Genomic DNA, 23628 nt, shown 5'->3' on the forward strand with positions numbered 1-23628 from the left:
TATGACATAAATCACAGCAAGATCCTTTTGGACCCACCTCCTACAGAAATGGAAATAAAAACAAAAATAACACATGGGACCTAATGAAACTTCAAAGCTTTTGCACAGCAAAGGAAACCATAAACAAGACCAAAACACAACCCTCAGAATGGGAGAAAATATTTGCAAATGAAGCAACTGACAAAGGATTCATCTCCAAAATTTATAAGCAGCTTATGCAGCTCAATAGCAAAAAAAAAACCAAACAACCCAATTCAAAAATGGGCAGAAGACCTAAATAGACATTTCTCCAAAGAAGATATACAGACTGCCAACAAACACATGAAAGAATGCTCAACATTATTAATCCTTAGAGACATGCAAATCAAAGCTACAATGAGATATCATCTCACACCAGTCAGAATGGCCATCATCCAAAAACCTAGAAACAATACATGCTGGAGAGGGTGTGGAGAAAAGGGAACACTCTTGCACTGCTGGTGGGAATGTGAATTGGTAGAGCCACTATGGGGAACAGTATGGAGGTTCCTTAAAAAACTACAAATAGAACTACCAGATGACCCAGCAATCCCACTACTGGGCATATACCCTGAGAAAACCATAATTCAAAAGGAGTCACGTACCAAAATGTTCATTGCAGCTCTATTTACAATAGCCCGGAGATGGAAACAACCTAAGTGTCCATCATCCAATGAATGGATAAAGAAGATGCGGCACATATATACCATGGAATACTACTCGGCCATAAAAAGAAACGAAATTGAGCTATTTGTCATGAGGTGGATGGACCTAGAGTCTGTCATACAGAGTGACATAAGTCAGAAAGAGAAAGACAAATACCGTATGCTAACACATAGATATGGAATTTAAGAAAAGAGAACGTCATGAAGAACCTAGGGGTAGAACAGGAATAAAGACACAGACCCACTTGAGAATGGACTTGAAGATATGGGGAGGGGGAAGGGTAAGCTGTGACAAGGCGAGAGAGAGGCATGGACACATATACACTACCGAACGTAAGGTAGATAGCTACTGGGAAGCAGCCACATAGCAAAGGGAGATCAGCTCCGTGCTCTGTGACCACCTAGAGGGGAGGGATAGGGAGGGTGGGAGGGAGGGAGACGCAAGAGGGAAGGGATATGGGAACAGACGTATATGTATAACTGATTCGCTTTGTTATAAAGCAGAAACTAATTTAAAAAGATGCGCTGGGAAGGTGGTCAGTGAGGAGGTGATGTGCAGAGGAGGGGGCTGGGGCAGAGGGAAGAGAAACCCGGCCTGTGAGCAGAGCCACCACCTCCTTGAGGCCGGGCTCCCCGCCCCTCCACCCCAATCTTCCCTCAAAAACCGGGAAGTCAGAACTGGGGATAAGTAAGCACCCACCCCTCCCCCAAGCCCCGCCAGCTTTCCTTTCTCACTGTGCGCCCTACATCTGACTCCACACTCCGAGCCTGGGGGCAGTCTCCCGATTCTGGTCGACAGAGATGGAAATCAACTGAATTGAGATCAATCACCCAGGGTTTTGTGGCTACACCTCGGTTTCCCTTTCATTCTGTCACGTGCCTATAACCAACTGAGAACATTCAGCCCAGGATTCCAACATGACGGCTCCCCACCCATTCACAGCTGGGCGATGCTTATATTTAGGTCCACTCGTAACCCCTGTAGAGGCGCTACGGTGTAGAGGTGCTATAACTTGATGGATGTTTGCGACACGTTGTTAGCATGAAGTTCTTGGTTCAAACAACCTGAGGTGTACTGAGACTCATTTTAATACAGCAACTGGTTAATTCTGTATTTAACCACTCACTCCAAAAATCCAAAAATACATACACAAATAAATATGTATATAGACATATACACACACAGTATTGCTTGGCAGTTTACTTGCAACTCCATTTCTTAGGTCTTGGGTCATTTACATTCTCAAAATGCAGCTAGTTATGCAGTCTTCTAACCACACTACATCCACGAGGCCTTCCCTCAGGCCACTGGCCTAAACAGCCGGCTGAGAGGAGGAAGCAGCACGTGGCTATAATCCTGGAATTTAGGGCCATTTAACCTCTTGTGCTTTTAAAACAAGTTGCAAGAGTATAAAAGATAGCATAAATAAAAACACAAAATGACCTTAATCATAGAAAAATAAGAATAAGATGTGCCCCAGAGCAATTTACACTTCTAAAATTTAATTTTGGAGAATGAGCTGAGAAAAAGAAGAAAGAGAAAAGATTCAAGCTGCATGATCTCATCTGGGATTGCAAAGGTCTGTCTGAACTTGAAGCCTGGGTGGCATGACCCAGCAGTGCACGCCAAGACTCCTGGTCTGGGTGCTGCTCAGAGTGGAGAGACATTGTGCTCACTTACTTTCAAGCACGGGAAGCAGGGTAAACAGCCTTCAAGACTGGCATGTGTGTTTATGTTCTGTGTAGTATGTGAATTGGACATAAAAAAAATTCCGGTTCGGTCAAGAATAATATAACTCCTGCAAATCATGCTTCAGTTGAAAATCAGCTACAACACTACTGTGCTAATAGGAATAGGCTCCCACAATATACAAAGAAGTGAGGGTCACGTGTGCTGGGAGCAGACTGTGTGGAAAGGCCCCCGCGTGGAGAGCCCACGGCGGTGACGGCGCAGTGGTGAACACCTGGATGACGGCGGACCCTGAGTGCCGGGCAGCGCGCCCCCTTGTCAGATTCTGCTGAAGATACTACACATACTTACCAGAGCCTGGTAATAAAGAAAAGCGATTAAAGACATCAGTCGTCGGAGGTGAGACATTCAGCAACGGGGCTGGTACAGCTTTTTGGAAACACGGACAGGAAGTCCCGACAGACTAAGGATGGGCACGCGGGGCTCAGGAGGCCTCCTGGACTTGGGCAAGGGCTTTGATCTCTGCAGGTGCAGCAGAAAACACGGCTAGAACTCCTAGCTCTGGACAGGCCCGAGTGCACGGCCGTCCAGGAAGACCGGGAAGGGTCCAGAGCTCCCCCCCGGGTGATACATACATTTATACAACAGTGGCGGCCAGGGGGCGGCAGTCTTTTCTGGCTTTACTGCATTGTAATTGTGGTCGCTGGCCCACGACGGCGTGCTGCTCTCACAGGGCGGCTCCTTAGCGAGGACCTCACTCCTTGGAGGCACCACCACCACCTTCCTCGCTGTGTTCTCCTTCTTGTCTGGAGCCGGTCTCTTGTGCACAGAAGAGATTTTAATGCCTGCCTGGATAATCAGTAAAGCCCCAATCATGAACGAGGTCAGAAATTAACCTTTGCGCATTTCACTCTGCAGTGAGGGTCACGACTCAATCAGCTCCTGGACCATCCTAAGCCCAATGCACTGCATCTGCTCAGCAGAGGGCTTGGCTACTCCCCCACATCCAGCAGGCCCGCATCAACATCCGAACTATGAGAAGGTCCCTGACACAACAACCCGTCAACCTAGCATCCTGATGAGGCGCTAGGCCGCCACGATAACCGAGGGGCCGTGGAGTGAGGCAGTGAAGCAAGGCGGAGAGCACGGCAGACCGGGGCCCCGTGTGAGAACGCGCCCAAGCAGCACTGACAGGCAGGAGCTGCAGACACAACAGCACGTGGAGAAAGGACAGGCGTACAAACGACATCCCTGTACCCTAGCAGGCACTCAGTGCGGCGACCCCAGAACCCACCGGTCAGCCCGCTGACTGTGTGTCAACTCCCCGCACAGACTCCAGCAGGGACCACTCTCCTCCCAGCGGGGCTGGCGTGTGGGTGGAGAGCTATTCCACGCAGCAGCCGGTTCCCACGTTTCTATCAGTTAATCACTCGGCAGGAGGCGGAGAAGGAAAACATGAGAACACGTGCCTATTTGTCATTTCGACAAGAACACCGGTGGGCAAGGCAGAGGGCAGTGTGAAGGTGCCTGCATCCCGTCCGGGCCTGTGTGCCCTACACTCTCCAAATCAACCCACCGAGCCTGTAACCTCCAGACGCTCATGGTTTGAACTACACAAATGGTTGGTTTCAGTCAACTTACCTGAACGCTCCATTTCTGAAGAATGATTTTTTCCGGCTTTGTCTTGGGTTTCTCTTTAGGTTTTGGTTCCTCCTCTTTCCCTGCACTCAGGAAGCGCATGGTGGCCGCGGCGTGTTTCCGGATACACTCGCTGCTGCAGTAGACAGAGTCGGGCTGCGCCACGCTCGAGCACCCGGGGCCAATGCATCTGGCGGCACCAGGCGCCTCTAGGACCTGCAGGATCAGACGTGGCTTCAGTGTACTCACCCACTAGGTGGGTATGGCACTTTGTAACATAACTATTTATGGTACCGGGATGACTGCTTTTAATCATGTATGAAAAAACTATGAATAAACATGTACCTTTGTTTATTCAAAACACACAAATCTACCTGCCCTGAGGAAGGCCCTCGGGTTCTTACCTGCCCTTCAGCCACGCAAGAAGGGCGGAACCCTAAGCGGACCCGGCGCTCACGCTGCGCACTTCTCAACACAATGGGGTTTCACACCACAAGTAGGTTCCCTTATCGGGCAAATGGGCAGGGATTTTACCAACGAATTAAGATCCCAAGTGAGAGGATTCCGAGTTAGTCCAAAGGGTCCAACTTCGTCAACTGAAAACCCTTCAAAGAGGAACTGAGCCTCCAGAAGAGAGAGGATTCCACTGCTGGCTCTGCTGAGAGGGCGCCCATGCCTAGGCTCGGCGGGCAAGGCTGGGAGACGACACCCAGGACACCCAGTTAACCGTGGCTCTCAGAAACAACAGATCACTTTTTGCTATCATCAGGCCACAAAAATCGCCCGGGATATAGGTTTCATGCTAAACCAAGTCAGAGCTTTTGGAAGTGGATCTTTCCCCAGCCGAGCCTCTGATACCTCAGGCCCCACAGACACCTGGAGGGCAGTCTTGTAAGACCCAGAGCAGAGGGGGCCCAGCTAAGCCAGGCCTGGATTTCGGAGCTAATAAATGTGTGTTGTTTAAGCTGCTGAACAAGTCTGTGGCTGCCTGCCGTGCAGTAGGAGCCTGGTTCACTACAAGGGCTGAACACAGCTGTCCATGATCACTAGAGCATGTTCTGATGGTCGAGACTAATAACATACATGAACATACCCCTCCAATGTACTGGAGCAAAATCTTAAATCTCAAATTATGCACTGAATTGTTTTTCCTCCACAGAATCCAAGTTTTACTCAGAGAAATACTTAAGTTTCTGGGTAGTCTCAAACACATCAGCAATCACAGGACGTTTCCTACTGACTTCCATTCCCATTCATTCTCTTCCTTACCAGTTCTCATCATACTTCCACTCGATGCCTCCTCGTACGCCCATGACAGGTAAAATTTAAACGGTCCAGCCCTCGAGGCTACCTCAGTGCAAGGGGGAGACGGCGGGAAGCTAGGACACGGCCACCGCAAGGTCGTCTGCATGCCCAACACTGGCTAGAGCACGGGCTGTGGGGGCGGCATGGGCCCCCAATTCAAGGAAGGCCTGGGGTGAAAACATGCTCTGAGTAGGACGATCGTGAGAGCCTCAGACAGCTCTCAAGATGCACGGAATCCATGACAAAGAATCACGGCCCTTGGGCAGGAGACACGAGTGAACAGAGTTGGGAAAGGAGAAAACACAGCTGCACAAGCACTGGTGAGTGGGAGAACACCATAACACAGCGCGTGCCAGCCGCAGCTGTCTTGTCAGCCTGGGGACCCGTGCGGGCACCACCGCTGGCCTTGGCATCTTGCTGCGAGGCAGGGACTAGACCACTGGTTCTCTCAAGGCGCTGACGGGTACTATAGGTGCACACGTGCCCCTGTGACTCAAAAATAATTTTGTTTCTTCACATATGTACTTCAAACTCCGGATCCATTCATGAGAAAACTTAAGGGAAGACTTACAAAAGTGAGTCCACTTATGGAAAATGTTAAGTCAGTAATAACAGCATAGGAGATAGATATGATTAACAAACATAGAGAAAGAATAGACAGGCGTGCCAGCCTTAAGCAGGTGCATGGACCTGGGAGCTCACAGAGCCCAGCCCCGCGCCCAATGCCACTCCTGGGAAAAGCTAACTTATCTCAGGAGACAAAACCTTCTGTCTTCATGTTTCTGCCAACGGCAGCTGAGGGCTCCACAGTCACCTCTACTGCTGACCTTGGGAGACAGGTACTTACGGGCTGGAATATCTTGAGTTTTTTCTTGCAACTTGGGTTTGCAGCTTTCTCAATTCTAACCTTAATTCCTTGGTCTTCATTCGATTTCTGCTCCACGATTCCTAGACTTGTACAGTCCATGCCGTCGGCATCTGCAGGTCTCGACCTCGAGTCCTGCGTGCCTGTGGTCTCGGAGCTGGGCTCGTCCTGCACTTGCAGGATGGTGCAGTTTGGGCAGATGTAATCCTGCCCGTTCCTTTCCAAGAGCCTCCCTCGAGCCTCAGAAATGCCCACACAGTCGCCATGAAACCATTCTTCACATCGGTCACAGCAAATCATAAACCTGGAATGATAAAATAAGGAATGGAGATTATTATTAGTATTACGAATGGAAAGTGAGAGACCAACTCCATTTTAAACACAAGTCAAATTTCAACATTCTATTATGAAAAAAACAAAAATATTACAGACACATGGACAGAACAGAATAAAGAGCATCCACGTGCCCCTCTCAATTTTACTAACATTCAATCAAATTTGCTTCACCTTTTCTTTCAGGGGAGCACTCTGCCCTGGACACCACAGTTCTTGTCCACAGGAGGGCAGCCATGCCTTTACCCGCCCCCTCCCTGAGCTGCCCCAACGTCCACACCACAGCCCAGTCGCAGCCGGTCTGGAGCAGCGTCACCCAGCGAGCTCTCTGGGACAGCAGATCCTCTCTGGTCCAGGCCGCCCTGTCCGTGGCTGCTGGGACCGAGGCAGCCAATGTCCCACGCCAGCCCCCACCTCGGTGGAGGGTGTGGCTCTTGGCAGTGCCCACCCATGCCGTATTTGTTGTTGTTTTTTGACAATGACTTGCTCGTCTTTCCCAAGAGAACAAGTCCCTCATTCAGGCCACCCTGGGACTCTCTCAACTAAGACGAATGGAAAACCCTCTCTGGCACTTTCCACACCTCGGACTTCCCCCCGGAAGCCTGGGCAGCCACTTCATCCTCCCACGACCCACCTGCTGTTGTGAGGCTGGCGGCACAGGCAGTACAGGGCATTGGGGTCGTACACCTCACATGCGGGCTTGTGTCGGACTGCGTCTCCGGGTTCCTCTGCATTCCCCCCTGGGGCCGCCCTCCCTTCCAGCTGGCTCTCTCTGTCCATTTTCACCACCTGGGACGCAGCCCCCAGGTCGGCCTCCGGCTCCCGCGGGATGGGCCGCGAACCCTCCATCGCATCGCCTGCCTCAGCATCCACGGTCTCCACCGGGTCCTCCTCCCGATGCTTCTTCCTCAGACGGTTCTGGATGCCCTTTGGGGGCCTGTCGGTGGGCTCCTGCTCGCGCTTTCTCCGCAGGCCATTCTGGAGTTCTTTCAAAGTCAAACCGTCACTGTGGCTATTGGAGGTGTCAATCTCGTCGCCACGCCCTCTGGCCTTTGCCGAGGAGGCCGTTCGTTCCTTAGCACCCGTGCAGCCAGACCTGGGACCGCTATTCCCGTCCGAGGTGCTCTCCATGCTCCCCTCGGAGGCGCTCTCCGCTTCTGTCACTGGACAGGACGCCGGCTCCGCTGAGGCCTCTAGGGACATGGAGGTGCCCCTCCGGCCCCGGCGCCGGACCGTGGTCAGGAACTCCTCCACCCGCTCCGTACGCTTCGGCTGCCTTCCGCTGCGACGCAGCGACGGGCTCTGCTGCTGCCCGGGCAGCAGCTCCAGGGCATCCACCTCCGCATCCCCGGCGCCCTCGCGCTTGCCGATGGTGCTCCTCCGGAACCTCCACGTCTTCCTGAACACTTTGCGGGTGGGCTTGATGGCCTTGGGCGCGTCCTCACCACTCGGGTCATCCTCCTCGTCCATACCTAACAGGGAAATGCAACCAAACCACGCCAGGCGTCAGCCAGGGCCGCGGTCCAGACCCAGGACCGGCACCCACCAGCCACAAGAGTGCACCAGAAGGGGCACCACCCGCACGGAGGAAACCCAGACACAGTGAATCGCAACAATCCTCCACCTACAAAAACCGAAGGCTCTTCCTAAAGTGCACTGAGAGGATTCAAGGTGATCTCTGAAGAAAAGTGTAACAGTTACGGAGCTAATGTTCAGTAGAAAAACACAGCTAGCAAACCAAATCTGTGCATCTGTCAACTGCTGAGGACGAGGATTTGTACAAGAGGTAGCGGGGAAAGAGGAAGCGAGCAGCAGTGCTGCCAGGACAGGACAGGGTGGCGGGTGCCTCGGGCTCTCCCGCACAGAGACGCGGGGCCCACCTGGCTCTGCCCGCAGAGCTCGGTGGACAGAACGCCGTGCTGGCTCTGGGCCTAGTGCTTGGAAGCCCCGAGCTGCGTGTGAGACGTCTGACCACGTTGCTGGAGGGATCACGTGGAGATGGGGGATTCGGACCCTGAACACCCACACCCAGCCCCCGCTGAGCCCTGCCCAGATTCCCGAGCCACGACTGTGTTGACACAAGATGGGCCCATCCAGCTCTGCACGCAGGGTCTGCAGCAGCAGACGATCAGGACACTGAGAAAATTCTGACCCACGCAGCACCTGTGGTATTTAGTTCTTCTCTCCTCTTTCTAACAGACTGTTTAAATGGTCGTGTTTGTGAAAACTTCACTCCTGTTTAAAATGAAAAAGCCTGAAAAAGATAATATATACCTTGAGAATTTTTTCCCAAGCTGCGCGGGCTTCAATTACATTTAAATGCTAACGATGACTCAGGTTTTATGCCATGATCCATTCCAGGGGAAGGACTAGTACAGAATGGAAACCTTCAAACAGAAAACACACAAAATTAAAAATCACACGTAACTGAACTCTCTTTTTCGTTCCCACTAAGTATGGTCACCTCCCATTTCCATGTCCAGGTCTGCAACTCCCCCACCCTGGGCCTGGGCCCACACTCTCCCAGGCCACTTGGAAGCTTGCAGGAGTAGCTGTGACATCAGCACCTGTGCCACCAAGGACCACGCCACTGTCCTGGTCACCCAAGTCTTTCTGCAGGAAGGACTCTCCTCTACAAAACACAGTTCTCACCAGAGCCAACAAACAACGTCATCGTAAATGCACTAAAGAAACCACCCATGTAAAAATAAAGTAGTGCTCTGAATCAGATTCTTAACACACAATTAGACACTCTTCAAGAAATCTTGGGCTAAAGCTTAAACCACTGCAAACAAATACTAATGTCACATCAGTTTCTTTACATATAATGCCGCTTTTGAAATAGAAAACATGACATCAAAACTTAAAATTGTGTTGCTGGCGTTTAACACTATTGCCACGTTACCTGCCCCACACGGAAGCTTGGGCGCTTCTTCCGACTTCCCAGAAACAATGACAACCTGGCCGATGCAACTGCGGGGTCCAAGGGAAGCGCCAAGCCCCGAAACCCTGCTGCTGCCGGTCACTATTCACAGATTACAATGCAGATTATCTCGAGACAGTCACCACGGAGTAAGCTCCTAAAAGAAGACAACAAAACCGTTTAAAGATTTAAAGCAACTATAACTAAAATCATGTTTAAGAAAAAAAAGGCATGAAGCTTTCCAAACAATCTCTTATTTGAATGTACATTACATGACCCACAAAGACACTGGGCGAGTCGACAAACAATAGCCACAAAACAAAGTCCCCTGCTTCCTTAAGGACTTTTAAAGAAGGGAAGATACTTTGACTACACTCTGAAAGCAGGGGGCTGGAAAGGCCTCCGCTTGCACACTGGTGGGGAGGAAGCTGGTGGGCAGAGGGCAGAGGCCTCAGTGGGAAGGAGGGTTTCAAAACTGATCATTGGTACCAGCTGCTTTCCAATTACAATCGTACTTTTAAGATGGACCCAGGTCAGTAAAAACCCAGAGACAGAGAGAAAGGAACAAAACATGAAAAGATGAACAAAAAAATTACACATGAAAGTCATTATTTAGAAATTCTTTTCTGTTTTAAACCTATTTATTTAAGTTTTGGCTGTGTTGGTCTCTGTTGCTGTGCGTGGGTTTTCCCTAGTTGCAGTGAGCGGGGGCTACTCTTCGTTGTGGTGCGTGGGCTTCTCATTGCGGTGGCTGCTCTTGTTGTGGAGCACGGGCTCTAGGCGCATGGCTTCAGTAGTTGTGGCACGCGGGCTCAGTAGTTGTGGCTCGTGGGCTCTAGAGCACAGGCTCAATAGTTGTCGCACACGGGCTTACTTGCTCTGCCGCATGTGGGATCTTAAGTTCCCTGACCAGGGATCAAACTCGTGTCCCCTGCCTCGGCAGGCGGATTCTTAACCACTGTGCCACCAGGGAAGCCCTAGAACACTATACCTATGTCATCCTTTGAGTTAAAAATCTAAGGAAGATTTCAGAGGACTAATGGGATGATGATTGAACATCACCAGGGTACCGCTCATCTATGTGTATTTACATATTTAAAGAACGTTTCTCCTCCTGTGCCCTCATTCAATCACGATACCTAGTTTGATCCACAAATGTGTCTCTGTTTCTAGGTAAGTCCGCAGTGTTAACATTTTAACACATTTTGCTTTCTAGACCCAGGACTCCCTGCCCGCAACTCACCTCTTCCTCACCTCACACCAACTGCCTCCCCTGTAACTGTGGTCTCCTTGGGTGACCTCAGAGCCAACATTCCGTCCCACCTCCTTTTAAAGAGATAGCGACCATCTCACTCTGGTCACCCCCGGCCCCCCATGGCCACCACCTCTCTCACATACGGTCAACCCATCTCAAAATGAGAAACTTCTCAGGAGAAACTGTTCAAAACAGTGAACATTTATAAAAGCAGAGAAATTACGATGGTCTCAGGAATTAAAAAGGTTTTAAGGTTTGTGTTAATCTGAACCACCCACCCAAGAAAAAACCCATGCCTCTGGATTTGACTTCTGAATCATCAGAAAAGGAAAATCCAGCTATTTCTGTTAAGTGGAATGAAGTACTTTATTCAGAAGAGATCATATCATTTTACATCATCTGGTTCGTTTTGGTTCTTTTTTCTGATTTTACATTTGCAAGATCGCTTTCATAATTTCTTCCCAGAAATTCTAAGGGAAAATTTCACGTCACGAAACAAAAACAAACCCCTATGATCAAGGCAAAAGTTAAAAGAGAAGAATTGTGTTCTGTTCCTAACACAACTTAAAATGTGGGTCCACACACAACAGCAGGTCACCAAACGGTGGTCACACCGTACTAGTAACAACTTTTCCCCAGAGGAAAAGAACGGTGGGCGGTCATCCCTGAAACTGGGAAAAAGAAAACCTGGAGGCGAACATGATGCACTGAGATAGTTTTGTATCTTTACATTTCTAAGTGCAAATGTCCTCTCAGCTGAAAACGGCTCCACTTCCTAAGCAGACCTAGGAATACCAACATGAAACCTTAGGTTCCCCCAGGCCACCCAAGGGCAGGAAGCAGCCCACCACCTCCCAGGCAGCTCTCCAACGTTTTGCTGTCAAGGTCCCTTTATACCCTTAAAACCTGAGGACCCCAAAGAGCGGTTGCTCATGTGGGATATGTATTTCCAAAATTAAACCTGAGAAAGGCTTTCAGAATTGTGGATGTTCCCTGATACCACATCAAACCGCGACAGGCCGCAGTTCCATGAAAACCACTTGTGACACGAATCTGCAACCACAGCCATGAATGCTCCGCACCTTCCTGCGTCGTAACGCACTCTGAAAACATCTTTTGCCTATGTGCACGGTGGCCAGTTGGACACATGCAGAGCCCACACGCTGGCACATTTCATTAGACGACATGAGACGCATCTCTTAATGTGAGCGCCCATCTCCTGAAATGTCTTTCGTTACTGGGAAGCCATCAAGCTCAGGGTGGCAGATAAAAGCTTTTCCAAATGCTAATTTTCCTTTAACACCGGAATTTTGTCATCAGTAACAAATATAGTCAGTTGATTTCCTCGAGTCTCACACTGTGCATCTTCGAGAGAACGCCTGACACACACCACCTGAAAAATGCAGTCCATCGGCACTGCTCTGCGGCCCCTGGCTGCGGGCGCCTCTGGCCCCTCAGGGGCACTACCAGGAACCTCTGTGCCAGCAGTGCGAACGCCGACCCGGCAGGGCTGGCTCACGAGGCCGACTGTGACCCTGGACAGGGCTTCTGAGCTCTTAGCCTCCAAAGGGTTTCAAAAGACACCATTTCCAGTAGCTCAAGAACATTCTGGATACACGCCAAGCACTCACACGAATCCACACTCCAGTGTCAGAGGAGAGGAAACATTTGCTTCCACAAAACTGTTCTAAAGCCCCACTTTGTTTTCCCTTCAGACTATACAACCCTTGGAAAACGTTAAGCTGCCAGAAGTGATTTTCTTTCGAGCAAAACCCAAAATACGCTCCCCAAACAAACAACGTGGGTGCTGCCCGACTCTACAAGCACGTAAATCTGAAGGCTCCACTACTACAAAGCTCGCCACAGGTAAGTAACCGCATCTTACCCATCTGAAGATGCTTAGTTCTATGGACTGGAGACTCATTTCTCTGAGATACTTTAAAATGTAATATAGAACCACAATGAAGCTCCTATTTTCACAGCACAACAAACACGAGAAAACAGTTGCGGCTTCTCAAAAACATAACACACAAGCATGCACCTGCCCTGCCCACCTAGCGGCAAAACAAGGTGGTCCTCCGAATCTCACACCCCGAAACAACATTCAAAGCTAACAATTTTAATTTTGAAACAATTCTAACCTGCAGGTCGCAAATTATATCCAGTGCTACAACAGAACCCCATTATTTCGGTAACAAATTATATCCAATGCTACAACGTAACCTCATGATTTCGGACTCTGCTAACTCAACTTATGGTTCTAACAGGCTGGGCCAAAGTTCACAGTTACTGATATTTAACGTTAAGAGTCTTCCGTCTCAGGACGAATCCTTTGCTGGGGATGAGGAGGGATTGAGAAGGTGCTGAAAGTTCTATGAAGTACTGAAAACAGCAAGCTTTCACAATTTCACAAGCCTCTTGCACACTTCCGTTTTTATTAATGGGACAGTCACTAACGAGGCCACGCCCAGGAATTTGAGAGGACATGTGACATCCTGCCGCCCTGGCAGCGGTCCCTCTCAGCGACCCCACGCTCATCCTGACTCGACTGCCCTAGTGGCACTGCAGTCCTTTAGGTGGCCAATCCAAAGTCTGCTGCTTGCCAAATAACACTGTCATTCAAATTCCACTGAAGCAAAAGGACCCACAGCACGATAAGCTTCTCAAGCGGTAACTACAGAGAGAAATCTAGGAACCACCTGCTGTTCAAAATTTCTTAGGTGTTTTTGCGTCACAGGTCTGTGCAGACAAAAAGTCAAACTTGTTGCTGAAAAGCTCGCCACGACTGGTGCCTCGGCAAAGCTCTGGTGAGGCCGGGACCCCAGCTCCCCCTTGGCGGGCGGGCAGCGGGCACTCTGGTTTCTCTCTATCCACTTCCTAGTGAAATCACAGGCTTGTGACCCCGGTGGGCAGCTCTCCAAAAGCGCTTCAGGAACAACCAGCAGAGCCACCTGAATGCGTCCAGGGTAAGGTGGAGGCAACGAGGCTTTCCCTGTCCTCTACGGAACCGCTTGCTACCTTGGATGGACTCCTGCTGGGGTCTGCACGTTTGTGTCCCCGGAGCCCTCCTGAATGGGATATCTGCCCTGGAAAAGAGGCCCCAGAGCCCACCTGGCCCTGCCACCGGGACCCAACTGCCCCGGCATCTTGACCTCGGGCCTCCCGCCTTCAGAGCTGCAAGAAATCAAGTCCACTGTGTCAAAGCTCCTAGCCTGTGGTCCTTGCCACGGCAGCCCGAGTGCACTGAGGCAGCTCCCTCTTGTCTCTCAAGGAACAAGAAGACATGGCTTCAAACACTGGCAAGGGACTCTCTGAATCCTACACCCTGGGGGTTGGTGCTTGTAAGACAAGGCCCCCGCCAGGGTCTTAGGGACCCTCTGAACTGCACAGGCTCCTGTCCTCCCCGAGTCTGCAAGATGGGGCAGGTCTGGCTAAATGCCCAGGACAACACTGGGATGGGCCCCCAAACGGGAGCCTCCCCCATCCTTCCCCAACCAAGACAGAGGGTGTGACTGTGAGGTGGGGGGGAGGGAGGGTCACAGACGGGACCTGGGCACAGTAAGTCGCTCGCTCCCCAGGACAGTCAGCCCTGCTGGGCACCTCAGGGGTTGCTTCCTAGGGACCCTGATCCTCCAGCTCCGCCCCCCTAACCACCCACCCTATCGCTTTCATATCCGCAGTGGTCTGTCTGGGCCCCGAGTGCACCCGGGCTGGCTACTCCCTTCCAGCACCCACGGGGGCACTGCTCCAGATCCCCGTGTCACCCGTAGCACCCAGTGCAGGCCCGGTGCACCGTGTCTCGCTGCGGCAAGAGCTGTTGGTCAGGATCCGGTGAGAGGCTGTGGGTGAGGACAGCCTACGATAAAGGCAAAATGCCACCGTTCCCTCAGGCCCAAAGACCCCTGGGGCCTCCTCACCCACAGCGCACCCCGGCTGTACTCTGGGGCTCTGGTTCCCGCCAGTCCACTTTGAGGGGGACGTGTGCACTGAACCCTCTTCACTGGGGACCACAAACTAGCCAGATAGTCCACGCTTTTCCCCAAGAGCGAGAACGTGGTGGAGGGCCCCCTGAAAACATTGCCTGTCTTCTTAAAAGTAACCCATTTCCCCAGGTGTTAAAGTTCAGAGTCAACTGCCTTTTCAAATTCCCATTTCTCAACAACAAGAGCATTTCTAACCATGACCTACAGCAGAGGTTCTCAAAGTGTGGCCCCCGGGCCTTTCAGGAGGGCCCCCCCAAGGTCAAACTATTTGCACAACACTAAGGGCACAGACGTGGTGCTTTCTCAGAAGCCAAATGACAGAGATAGGACGAAGGAGACAAGAGAATCCGGCTACTGTCGCTTAAGCCAGACGTTCAGGAGACCTGCAAAACCCTAGGACAACACTACCTTTCTCATTAAATTGTTTTTCTTTTGGAACATAGTTGCCATAAAGTGTTATTTACGTTATTCTTTTTAAGTATATTTAAATGTCTCATTTTTAATGCCAAATATGGAAAATATCCATGGACACAACATAAACAAAAGCCCTCTGGGGTCCTTGTTAATTTTAGGTGTAAAGGGGTCAGTCTGAGTATGGCCAACGGCACAGACTTGACATGACTGGCTACTTCAAAGGGCTGCTCTTGATGGGCCAGTGAGCCTGCAGGGCCGGGACAGTGACGCTCCAGGAGGCTGCGCTCCCAGACCCTCCCCACCTCTCCTCGGATGACTGAGAGGCACCGGTTATGAAACAGCGGCATTCAGAGGGACGGCCACCCGAGTCCAAAGAGAAAATGGCTGGAGGAGAAACCAAAGGCCTGCTGCTTCTCACAAGTACGTGCTTCATGAGTGGAGCTGCACCTCATGCCACGGGCCAAGGGGCAAAAGGAATGCTTGGAGACCTTGGAAACGCAAACGTCAAGAATTCAACTGTATACTTGAGCTGGAATCTTCCTTTCTTTCTCTGAGATTAGAAGAGGCCAATGTCTACCTTTGGGGGGCAAGTGGGGAAGGTCCAAGCTTAAATAAAGCAGTTATTAAATAAAAACAGGATTTTACAGGTCCACGCAGAGCTCAACTTGAGGCAACTTCTCCGACTCCTGCCACCACTGCCCGGGTCGCCAAAGTGCAGAAGAAAGCCACCTTACTACTAAAAACACAAATACTGTTTAAATTACAATCTAACAAACCTAAAGAGTCAATGGCTAGCACTGACCTAGCCCTGTCTCCATGGGGCACTGGGGGCATTTCAGGGGGACCACTCCTTGTGCCGGCTCAGCATGCCAAGTCCTGACCAAGGCAGCCCCCAGTGTCCTCCTCCGCTGACCACAGCATGACCACACCCACACACTAACAAGTAGGCTAAGTCCTCTGATAAGCAGAGAGGGGGCTGGGAGGCTCAAGGGGCAGCACCACGGAAGAAGGCAGGCTTCACACCAGGGTGTCCCTGCCTTCAACCCCAACTGCAAACCTAACAGCTAGGTGTGCTGCCCAGGGAAATGGGGACAACTGTGAAACTCCATCGTGTCAAGTGCCTGTCAGAATATGATAAATAACCTGTGTCATTTGTAAGGGGGCTCCCAGCATGCCTTTTTTTTTTTAAACTAAGGGACACAAACCAGTGTCCATCACCAGGAGACCAGTTTGAGAAAAACCCAGAAACAGCCGTATGATGCAATACTTTAAGACTGTAATTAAAGGATGATGAACTCCACAGCCCCTGCCATGGAAAGAGCCCCACACCCTTGAGCGAAGCCAGCAGGTAACAGTTCCCAGCACATCTTGACCCCCACGCCCACCATGCCCCAACCAAGTTCACAAACACATCCACAGCTGTAACTGGGCTTCCAAATGGTGCCATTTCTGGGGTTTCTGCTTTCTTTATATCCTTTCATATTTTATATCCTTTCTTTATATCCTAATTTTCTCTATATATAAACTTATCTTTGCAACCCATACACAGTACAGCTCTCTTTACATTGGGTGAGAACCTCATTTCCCTTCCTGTAGTAAAGGTGTATTAAATACCTCTTGAGTGTCTCTATCAGCATATGGAAAACAAAACCATAGCACCTAAGTTTGACACTCAAGAGAGAAACTTCTGCTTCACAAATTCCAAACAAGATAATCACACCGACTAAGTAGGTTGTACAATCACGGCTACAACAATTCTTATTAAAATGCGTACAATTACCTATTCAACTTCACGCAACAACTTACCCTCAAAATTAGAGGTGACCTTTCAACAATGCAGGAACTGGACTCCCATCCATTTCCCGTGTATAACTTATACTTGGCCTCCGTATACAGCAGACTGTGCAGTACCGTACTATGTACTACTGGAAAAAGTCCCTGTGTAAGTGCACACGGACCGTTCAAACCCATGTTGTTCAAGGGTAAACTACACTACTCAAAAAAATAAAATGAAGAGAACAGTATGCAGGTTCCTTTAAAAACTAGAGTTGCTGTATGATCCAGCAATCCCAGTCCTGGGCATGTATCAACCTAAATGTCCACTGATGGATGAAATGGATAAAGAAGATGTGATTAATGTATACATCAAAACATTACTCAGGGCCTCCCTGGTGGCGCAGTGGTTGAGAGTCCGCCTGCCAATGCAGGGGATACGGGTTCGTGCCCCGGTGTGGGAGGATCCCATGTGCCGCGGAGCGGCTGGGCCCGTGAGCCATGGCCGCTGAGCCTGCGCGTCCGGAGCCTGTGCTCCGCGGCGGGAGAGGCCACAGCAGTGAGAGGCCCGCGTACGGCAAAAAAAAAAAAAAAACATTACTCAGCTATAATGAAATGCCATTTGCAGCAACATACATGGACCCAGAGATTATTATACTAAATGAAATCAGAGAAAGACGAATATATATCACTTATATGTGGAATCTAAAAAACTTGACATAAATAAACTTACTTATTACAAAACAGAAATAGACTCAGACGTAGAAAACAAAGTGTATCCCACGGCCCGCATGCTCGGGCAGGGGGATAAATTAGAGTTTGGAGTTTAAAAAAAAAAAGGCCTAAGCGAGAGACTCCAGGAAGTGTGGGCGCTTAAGATCAACGGAGCTCAATGTAGACCGTTAGGCCTCCTCCTTCCCAAATAGTACATGTCCATTAGCTTTTAGTCACACAGCCTTTGCAGTGGAATTAACACACATCATTTGATGCTGGCCTTAAAGAGAGTAACATTAGGTTTCCACTGTACCTGACGCCACCATTTAAGTAAGAAGAAATGCAAAAGGGACTCTTTAAGGAAAGTTTTTCTTAAAGGACTTCCCGAAGCCACCAGTTCTATGAGAAATCAGGCCTCTACTGGACACAGTGCCAACTGCAGGGACCCAAGGACAACAGTGAACTGACCTGTAAACATTCAATCTTCGCTCTGTAAGAGCCAAATGGAAATCACTTGGTAGCTTGCAACACATGGATAAAAAAGGTAAAACACGTCATGTTAACAGAAATAAAAAACAATCAGTACCTGGAACATCTGGAAAACACACACAAAAAAGACCCAGTCCGCGGGCTGCCAGGGAAGGGGCTCCGCGCCAATAAGGCACCCTGTGCTCAGTCACGGAGAGACTTCCAGTGTCAACAGCAGGACCCACAACTCCACCGCCAAGAAGAAAACGGGAGCCGAGTCCCCACTCCAAACCCTCCCCGCCTCACCAAGAAGATAAACCCCACCCACACGAAGGGCCACCTGAAGCACTGGGCGTCGCCCCGTGTCCAGGTTCCAGTGACGCATTTCCTCCACAAGCCATGGTGATGCTCACACACGCATACATGCTGGGAGGGGCACTGCTCGCCAGAAAGAAATGGTGACCCCCGGTAACAGCAGACAATCAGGGGAGGGGCCCACGGCCCAACTTTTAATTCTGCCCTTTCTTATCAGAGCATAACTCGCTTCGCCTGGAACAGCCTGAATTTAATCGAATACTAATACAAGACAGTTCTCGGTGGAAAATCAGAAGGAAATTAAAGATACACCTTATTCCTAAACTCACTGCTAACCTAAGTCTGCAAGAACACGGGCAGCTAGGAAACAGAAGGTGCTCAGGAAATGCATTAGGTAGAACGCTTCACAACAGGGTTGGGGCTGGGCCTCCCCAGGCGACCCCTGAGACGTCTCTGCCGTGTTAAGATGGGAGAGCAGAGGACTAGACGTGGAGACGTGTATGGTCAATACACGCCACCCTCAAGTGCCAACAAGGGGCCCCAGGCTCCAGGGACACGGCTGCCGACCCTCACAGGACCCCATTACACACGTCTCCAGGGCTGGGAAGGCCACCCTTCTGGTCCCTGCTACAACCAGGGTGCTTGGCACACAGGATGCAATAAATGTTTGTTGAATACAACAAGAAATCGTTCTAAAGGTCACAGATCTTATTTCCTTAAAATCCATGACTAAGATATGGGGATATGTGCATGTGGATAGCTGATTCACTTTGTTATAAAAGAGAAACTAACAAACCATTTTAAGCAACTATACTCCAATAAACATGTTGGAAAAAAAATCCAGGGCTAAAGCACCTTTCTTGGAAACATGAAGGCAGGGACTACGTAGCTCTGGGGAAATCATGGAACATTTCTTTGGGGTTGGCCCAACGGCCCAGTTAGAACCCAGCTCTGCGATCTGGATTGCTGGATCTTGAATCAAGGGGTGCGAATGGGGTGGCCCCTCTATCTATTACCTCTCCTGATGCCCCGCAGAATCTGTGTTTCCTGTCCTGTGACTCTCGGATCTAGAGGGCTCAGTCCCGAGGGGAAGAGAGCTTCCTCGCGGGGACGCAGTGAGGCCTCCTGGGGCCGTCGCGGGAGGCTGTGGCCTGGCCACTTGGGACTCTTCAGGCCCAAAGCAGGGGTGGCAGGGCTCGACTGTCCAGGGTGAGGAGCCGGAGAACCCAGGTCCTCTTCGTCCTCCAGGCCTGTGGACTGCCACAGCGATGCCCTCGGGCCCGACGGCTGAGGCTCAGACCCGGCAGAAGCAAAGGTTTGGGTCACCCACCAGGCCACGGACTCCCAGCAGCTGCTCGGGGGCCCAGGGAGCGTGGACGGGTTCATGGAGGAGGGTCGTTGTCGGTACCAGCGCAGCGGCTGCCACCAGGAGTGACGGCTGTGACAGCCGCGCCTCGTCCTGCCTCTGATGGAAACGTGCCTGCGTGTTTATCCACCGCACGCTTTTGTTTTCTCCTCCTTGCTCGTCCCTGGTCGCGGTGGAGGCGACGGGAATGGCCGGCCTTATTCCCATGGTCTGCAGGACCGGGAAGCCCGCCCAGAAGTGACGGGAGGTCCGGTCCCCTCTCCTGGGGGCGAGGACAGTGGCGATCAGGGCGTCGTGTTGGGTGGGAGGTGAGTTTGTGCCTGTCTTCCTTTGGGAATTTGGCTCAAAGGGCGGCTGAAAGCAAGGCATGCAGGCACGCGGGGGGCCGACATGATGGGTCCACTCACCCAAATTTGGGTCCACTCACCCACGCACAGTAAGGCCAATCTACTGACACTGGCTTGCAGTGAAAGAAAGTGCAGCTTTTATTGCGGGTGCCAAACAAGAACTTCAGGTCTTTTGAGCAATAGCTGCCCACACTGCTTGTTTGGCACCTGCAAGAAACGCTGAACTTTTTTTCACCGCAACTGGTGACAGCAAATTGGCTTTACTGTGTGCAGGCAAGTGGACCCACATCTGGTTCAGTACCATTCAGCCTCATCAATAAACAAACAGCAAGGAAAATAGGAAAGGGGAGCCATAACAGATTAAAAGGTATTTAAGAGCTATGAACCAAATGCAGTGTTTGGATACTGATTTGAGTAAGTCAACAGTAAAAAGACACTTGTGAGCCAATCAGAGAAATCTGGACAGGGATGGAGATTAAGGAGCATGATGATGACCTGATTGTGCTTTTAAACAGCCCTTTTCTTTTTAGAGATACATTTGTGAATCAAAATGATATGACATCTGGAAATGCTTTAAAAGAACTCAGTGACGGTGGGAGGATGGCGATGTATAGGTGAAACATAGTTATGCCTGAAGCTGAGTTATTGCACACGGGAGTTCATTATTCTAGCCTCTCCGTTTTTGTGCATGTATACATTTCTGTAAGTTTTTGTTTTTAAGCACAGCATTTCTACACAATTAAGTCTAAGTTTATATGTTTTTATTGTGGTAAAATATATATAACATAAAATTTGCCATTTTTTACCATTTGGAAGTGTACAATTCAGTGGCTTAAGTACATTCACAATGTTGTGTAAACATCACCGTTATCTATTTGCAGCACTTTCTCATCTCCCCAAACTCAAACTCTCTCCCTGTGAAACATGTTCCCTCCATCCATCTGCCTCCCCCAGTCTCTGGCCCCCCTCATTCCATTTTTTGACGTTATGAATCTGATGACTCTAGGTACTTCATGTAAGTGGAATCAAACAGTATTTGTCTTTTTGTGTCTGCCTTTTCCCGGTCAGCAGCCTGTTTTGGAGGTCCATCTATATTGTGAGGCATGTGTCAGAACTTCATTCCTTTTCATGGCTGAATAGTAATCCATTGGCTGTACAGACATTCTGCTTATCCATTCGTCTGTTGATTGGATTGTTTCCACCACTTGGATTGTTTCCACCTTTTGGTGACTATGAATAAAGCGGCTACGAACACTGGTATACAAATATCTGTTTCAGTCCCTGCTTTCTATTCTTCTGGGTAATTCCTATTCTTTTGGATCATATGGTAATTCTGTGTTTCACTTTCTGAGGACCCACCAGCTGCACCATTTTACATTCCCACCAGCAATCCCGAGGGCTGCAATTTCTCCACATCCTCACCAACACTTGTTATTTTCTTTTCTAAGAGCCACAGCCAATGGGTGTGAACTGCTATCTCACATCCATTAAAGTGCTTTTGATTTGCATTTCCCTGATCATTGGTGATGTTGAGCATCTTTTCATGTGCTTATTGGCCATGTGCTTATCTTCTGTGGAGAAATGTCTATTCAAGTCCTTTGCCCATTTTGGAATTGTGCTGCCTCTTTGTTGCTGGACTACAATAGGTTTATATTTAATTTGTGTCCAGGAAGGGAAGTATAAGCGCTCTCTCTGCTGCCACTGCGCTGACTTCTGAGTCATCTGGAACGGCTGGAGCACTCCACCTGTCCACACGCTAAGTGCATCCCAACCAAGGCCATCTGCCATTTGCAACAACTGTCTATGCTCAGAAGCTATATCTGCACATAAATACATTCTAATTTCCTTCCCCAAATTTAAAAGATTTTCAACGGGTCTTAATGCAATGTAAGATGAACCATGGTTTGATATATTGGTTTCTATATTCTGACACCCAAAGCCCAACTATAAAATATTTGCCTATATTTCAGAAGGTAGAATTTACCTTTGAGAATACCTAAATAGAAGTCCGAAGGAAGACAAGAATCATCTCTCAGATGTAAGAAAGTACTTCAAGAGATTTTCTAAACAATCGTCATAAAATGAGGTGGATAGCCCTGGGCACCCGTCTTTATTTTGAATACTTCTGCCAGCAGTGGGGTTAAGGTGTAGCTCAGTCTAGACTCTCACGAGGTCCCTGCGACTCAGTTCATGGGAACTTGGGGTGACCGTGAAAGAGGGAGACAAGTGGACACCTCCCGCCCTTGATTGCTTCAAAGGGAAGCTAGTAATTGTTACTCTGCTCTCTCAAGTAGCGTCTATTTCAATGAAACTTAAGTGAAATAGCTGAGTTTGAAGGGATTTTTACAACTCATCAGACACCCGGAGATGACGTCTGGTCAAAGTTGGATATTCACATTAAATTTGTAAATAGGAGAAGGTCAATAATAAAAACTATTTTTCGTAGGAAAAAGAAAGACTGTTCCAATTACATGTCAAGAAATTATACCAGGAAGTCAGGAAGAGGAAGAAAACTGGTGTCATCTGTACAGAGAGACGAGAGACTTAAAGGAAAAGGGTTAATGAAACCAAGAGGGGTGACAAACTTCGGGGCCCAGGTGGGAGGGTGTGCCCCCGACACTCAGCCACGCTGAGAGCCCCACAGAGATGGGACAAGGCCAGTCACGGCGGGAGATGCCACGGGGGCTCTCAGAACCACAGGTCTGACAGACAAGAGAGGACAGGAAAGGCCTGAATCACAATTCGTAACCTCAACCTAATAAACATACACAATTCGCCAAACAGAGAATGCACATCCTTTCCAAGTAAACACAGAATTTAAAAAAATTGACCACATAAGAGGTCACAATGGAAGTCTCAACAAGATTTTAAAAACTGCCATCTTCACTGATCACAATGTGATAAATAAATGGGAGGTATAGATAAAATGCTGTTCTTACAAAGAACAGTCTTATCTGCAAAACGGAAACACACTCACAGACATAGAGAACAGACTGGTGGTTGTCAAGGGGGTGGGGGTGGGGGATTGATGGAGTGGGAGCTTGGGGTTAGCAGATGCAAACTATTACATATAGGATGGATAAACAAGGTCCTAACCCTATATAGGGTTACAGTTCCCGGTATAGCACAGGGAACTATATTCAGTATCCTGTGATAAACCATAATGGAAAAGAATATGAAAAAGAATGTATGTATGTGTATATATATATATATATATATATATATATACACATACGTGTGTGTATATATATGTGTATATACCTATATATATACACCTGAGTCACTTGACTCTACAGCAGAAATTAACACAACATTGTGAATCAACTATACTTCAATAAAATAAATTTAAAATAAAAAGGACAGAATTCCTACTGCACAGGAAAGGGAGAAGTAATAGTACAGCTACACCTGATAACTGGGGATGGTGTGCAAGGACAAGTGGGTGCGGGGCGGCCCCCAGCCCATCTTCAGGTGGAGGAGGGAAGACAAAGCAGGGGGGCAGCGCCACTGTCCTGCCCAATCACTGTGATGGTGACATGACAGAGGAGAGGGGAGC

The 23628-nt window shown here is 49.4% G+C and overlaps 1 protein-coding gene across 1 annotated transcript in view; it reads right to left on the reverse strand.

The window, feature by feature from the left end:
* Window positions 1-23628, reverse strand: part of LOC132490644 (death-inducer obliterator 1-like) — a 50636-nt gene that overhangs the window by 22705 nt on the left and 4303 nt on the right. Inside the window, 6 exon segments of the mRNA XM_060099041.1 lie at window positions 3009-3222; window positions 4015-4227; window positions 6164-6485; window positions 7149-7986; window positions 8789-8901; window positions 9420-9594. Coding sequence (XP_059955024.1) covers window positions 3009-3222; window positions 4015-4227; window positions 6164-6485; window positions 7149-7984 — 1585 coding nt within the window. The 5' untranslated portion in view covers window positions 7985-7986; window positions 8789-8901; window positions 9420-9594.

Source organism: Mesoplodon densirostris, chromosome 5, assembly GCF_025265405.1.
Source record: "Mesoplodon densirostris isolate mMesDen1 chromosome 5, mMesDen1 primary haplotype, whole genome shotgun sequence".
Taxonomy (NCBI): Eukaryota; Metazoa; Chordata; class Mammalia; order Artiodactyla; family Ziphiidae; genus Mesoplodon; species Mesoplodon densirostris.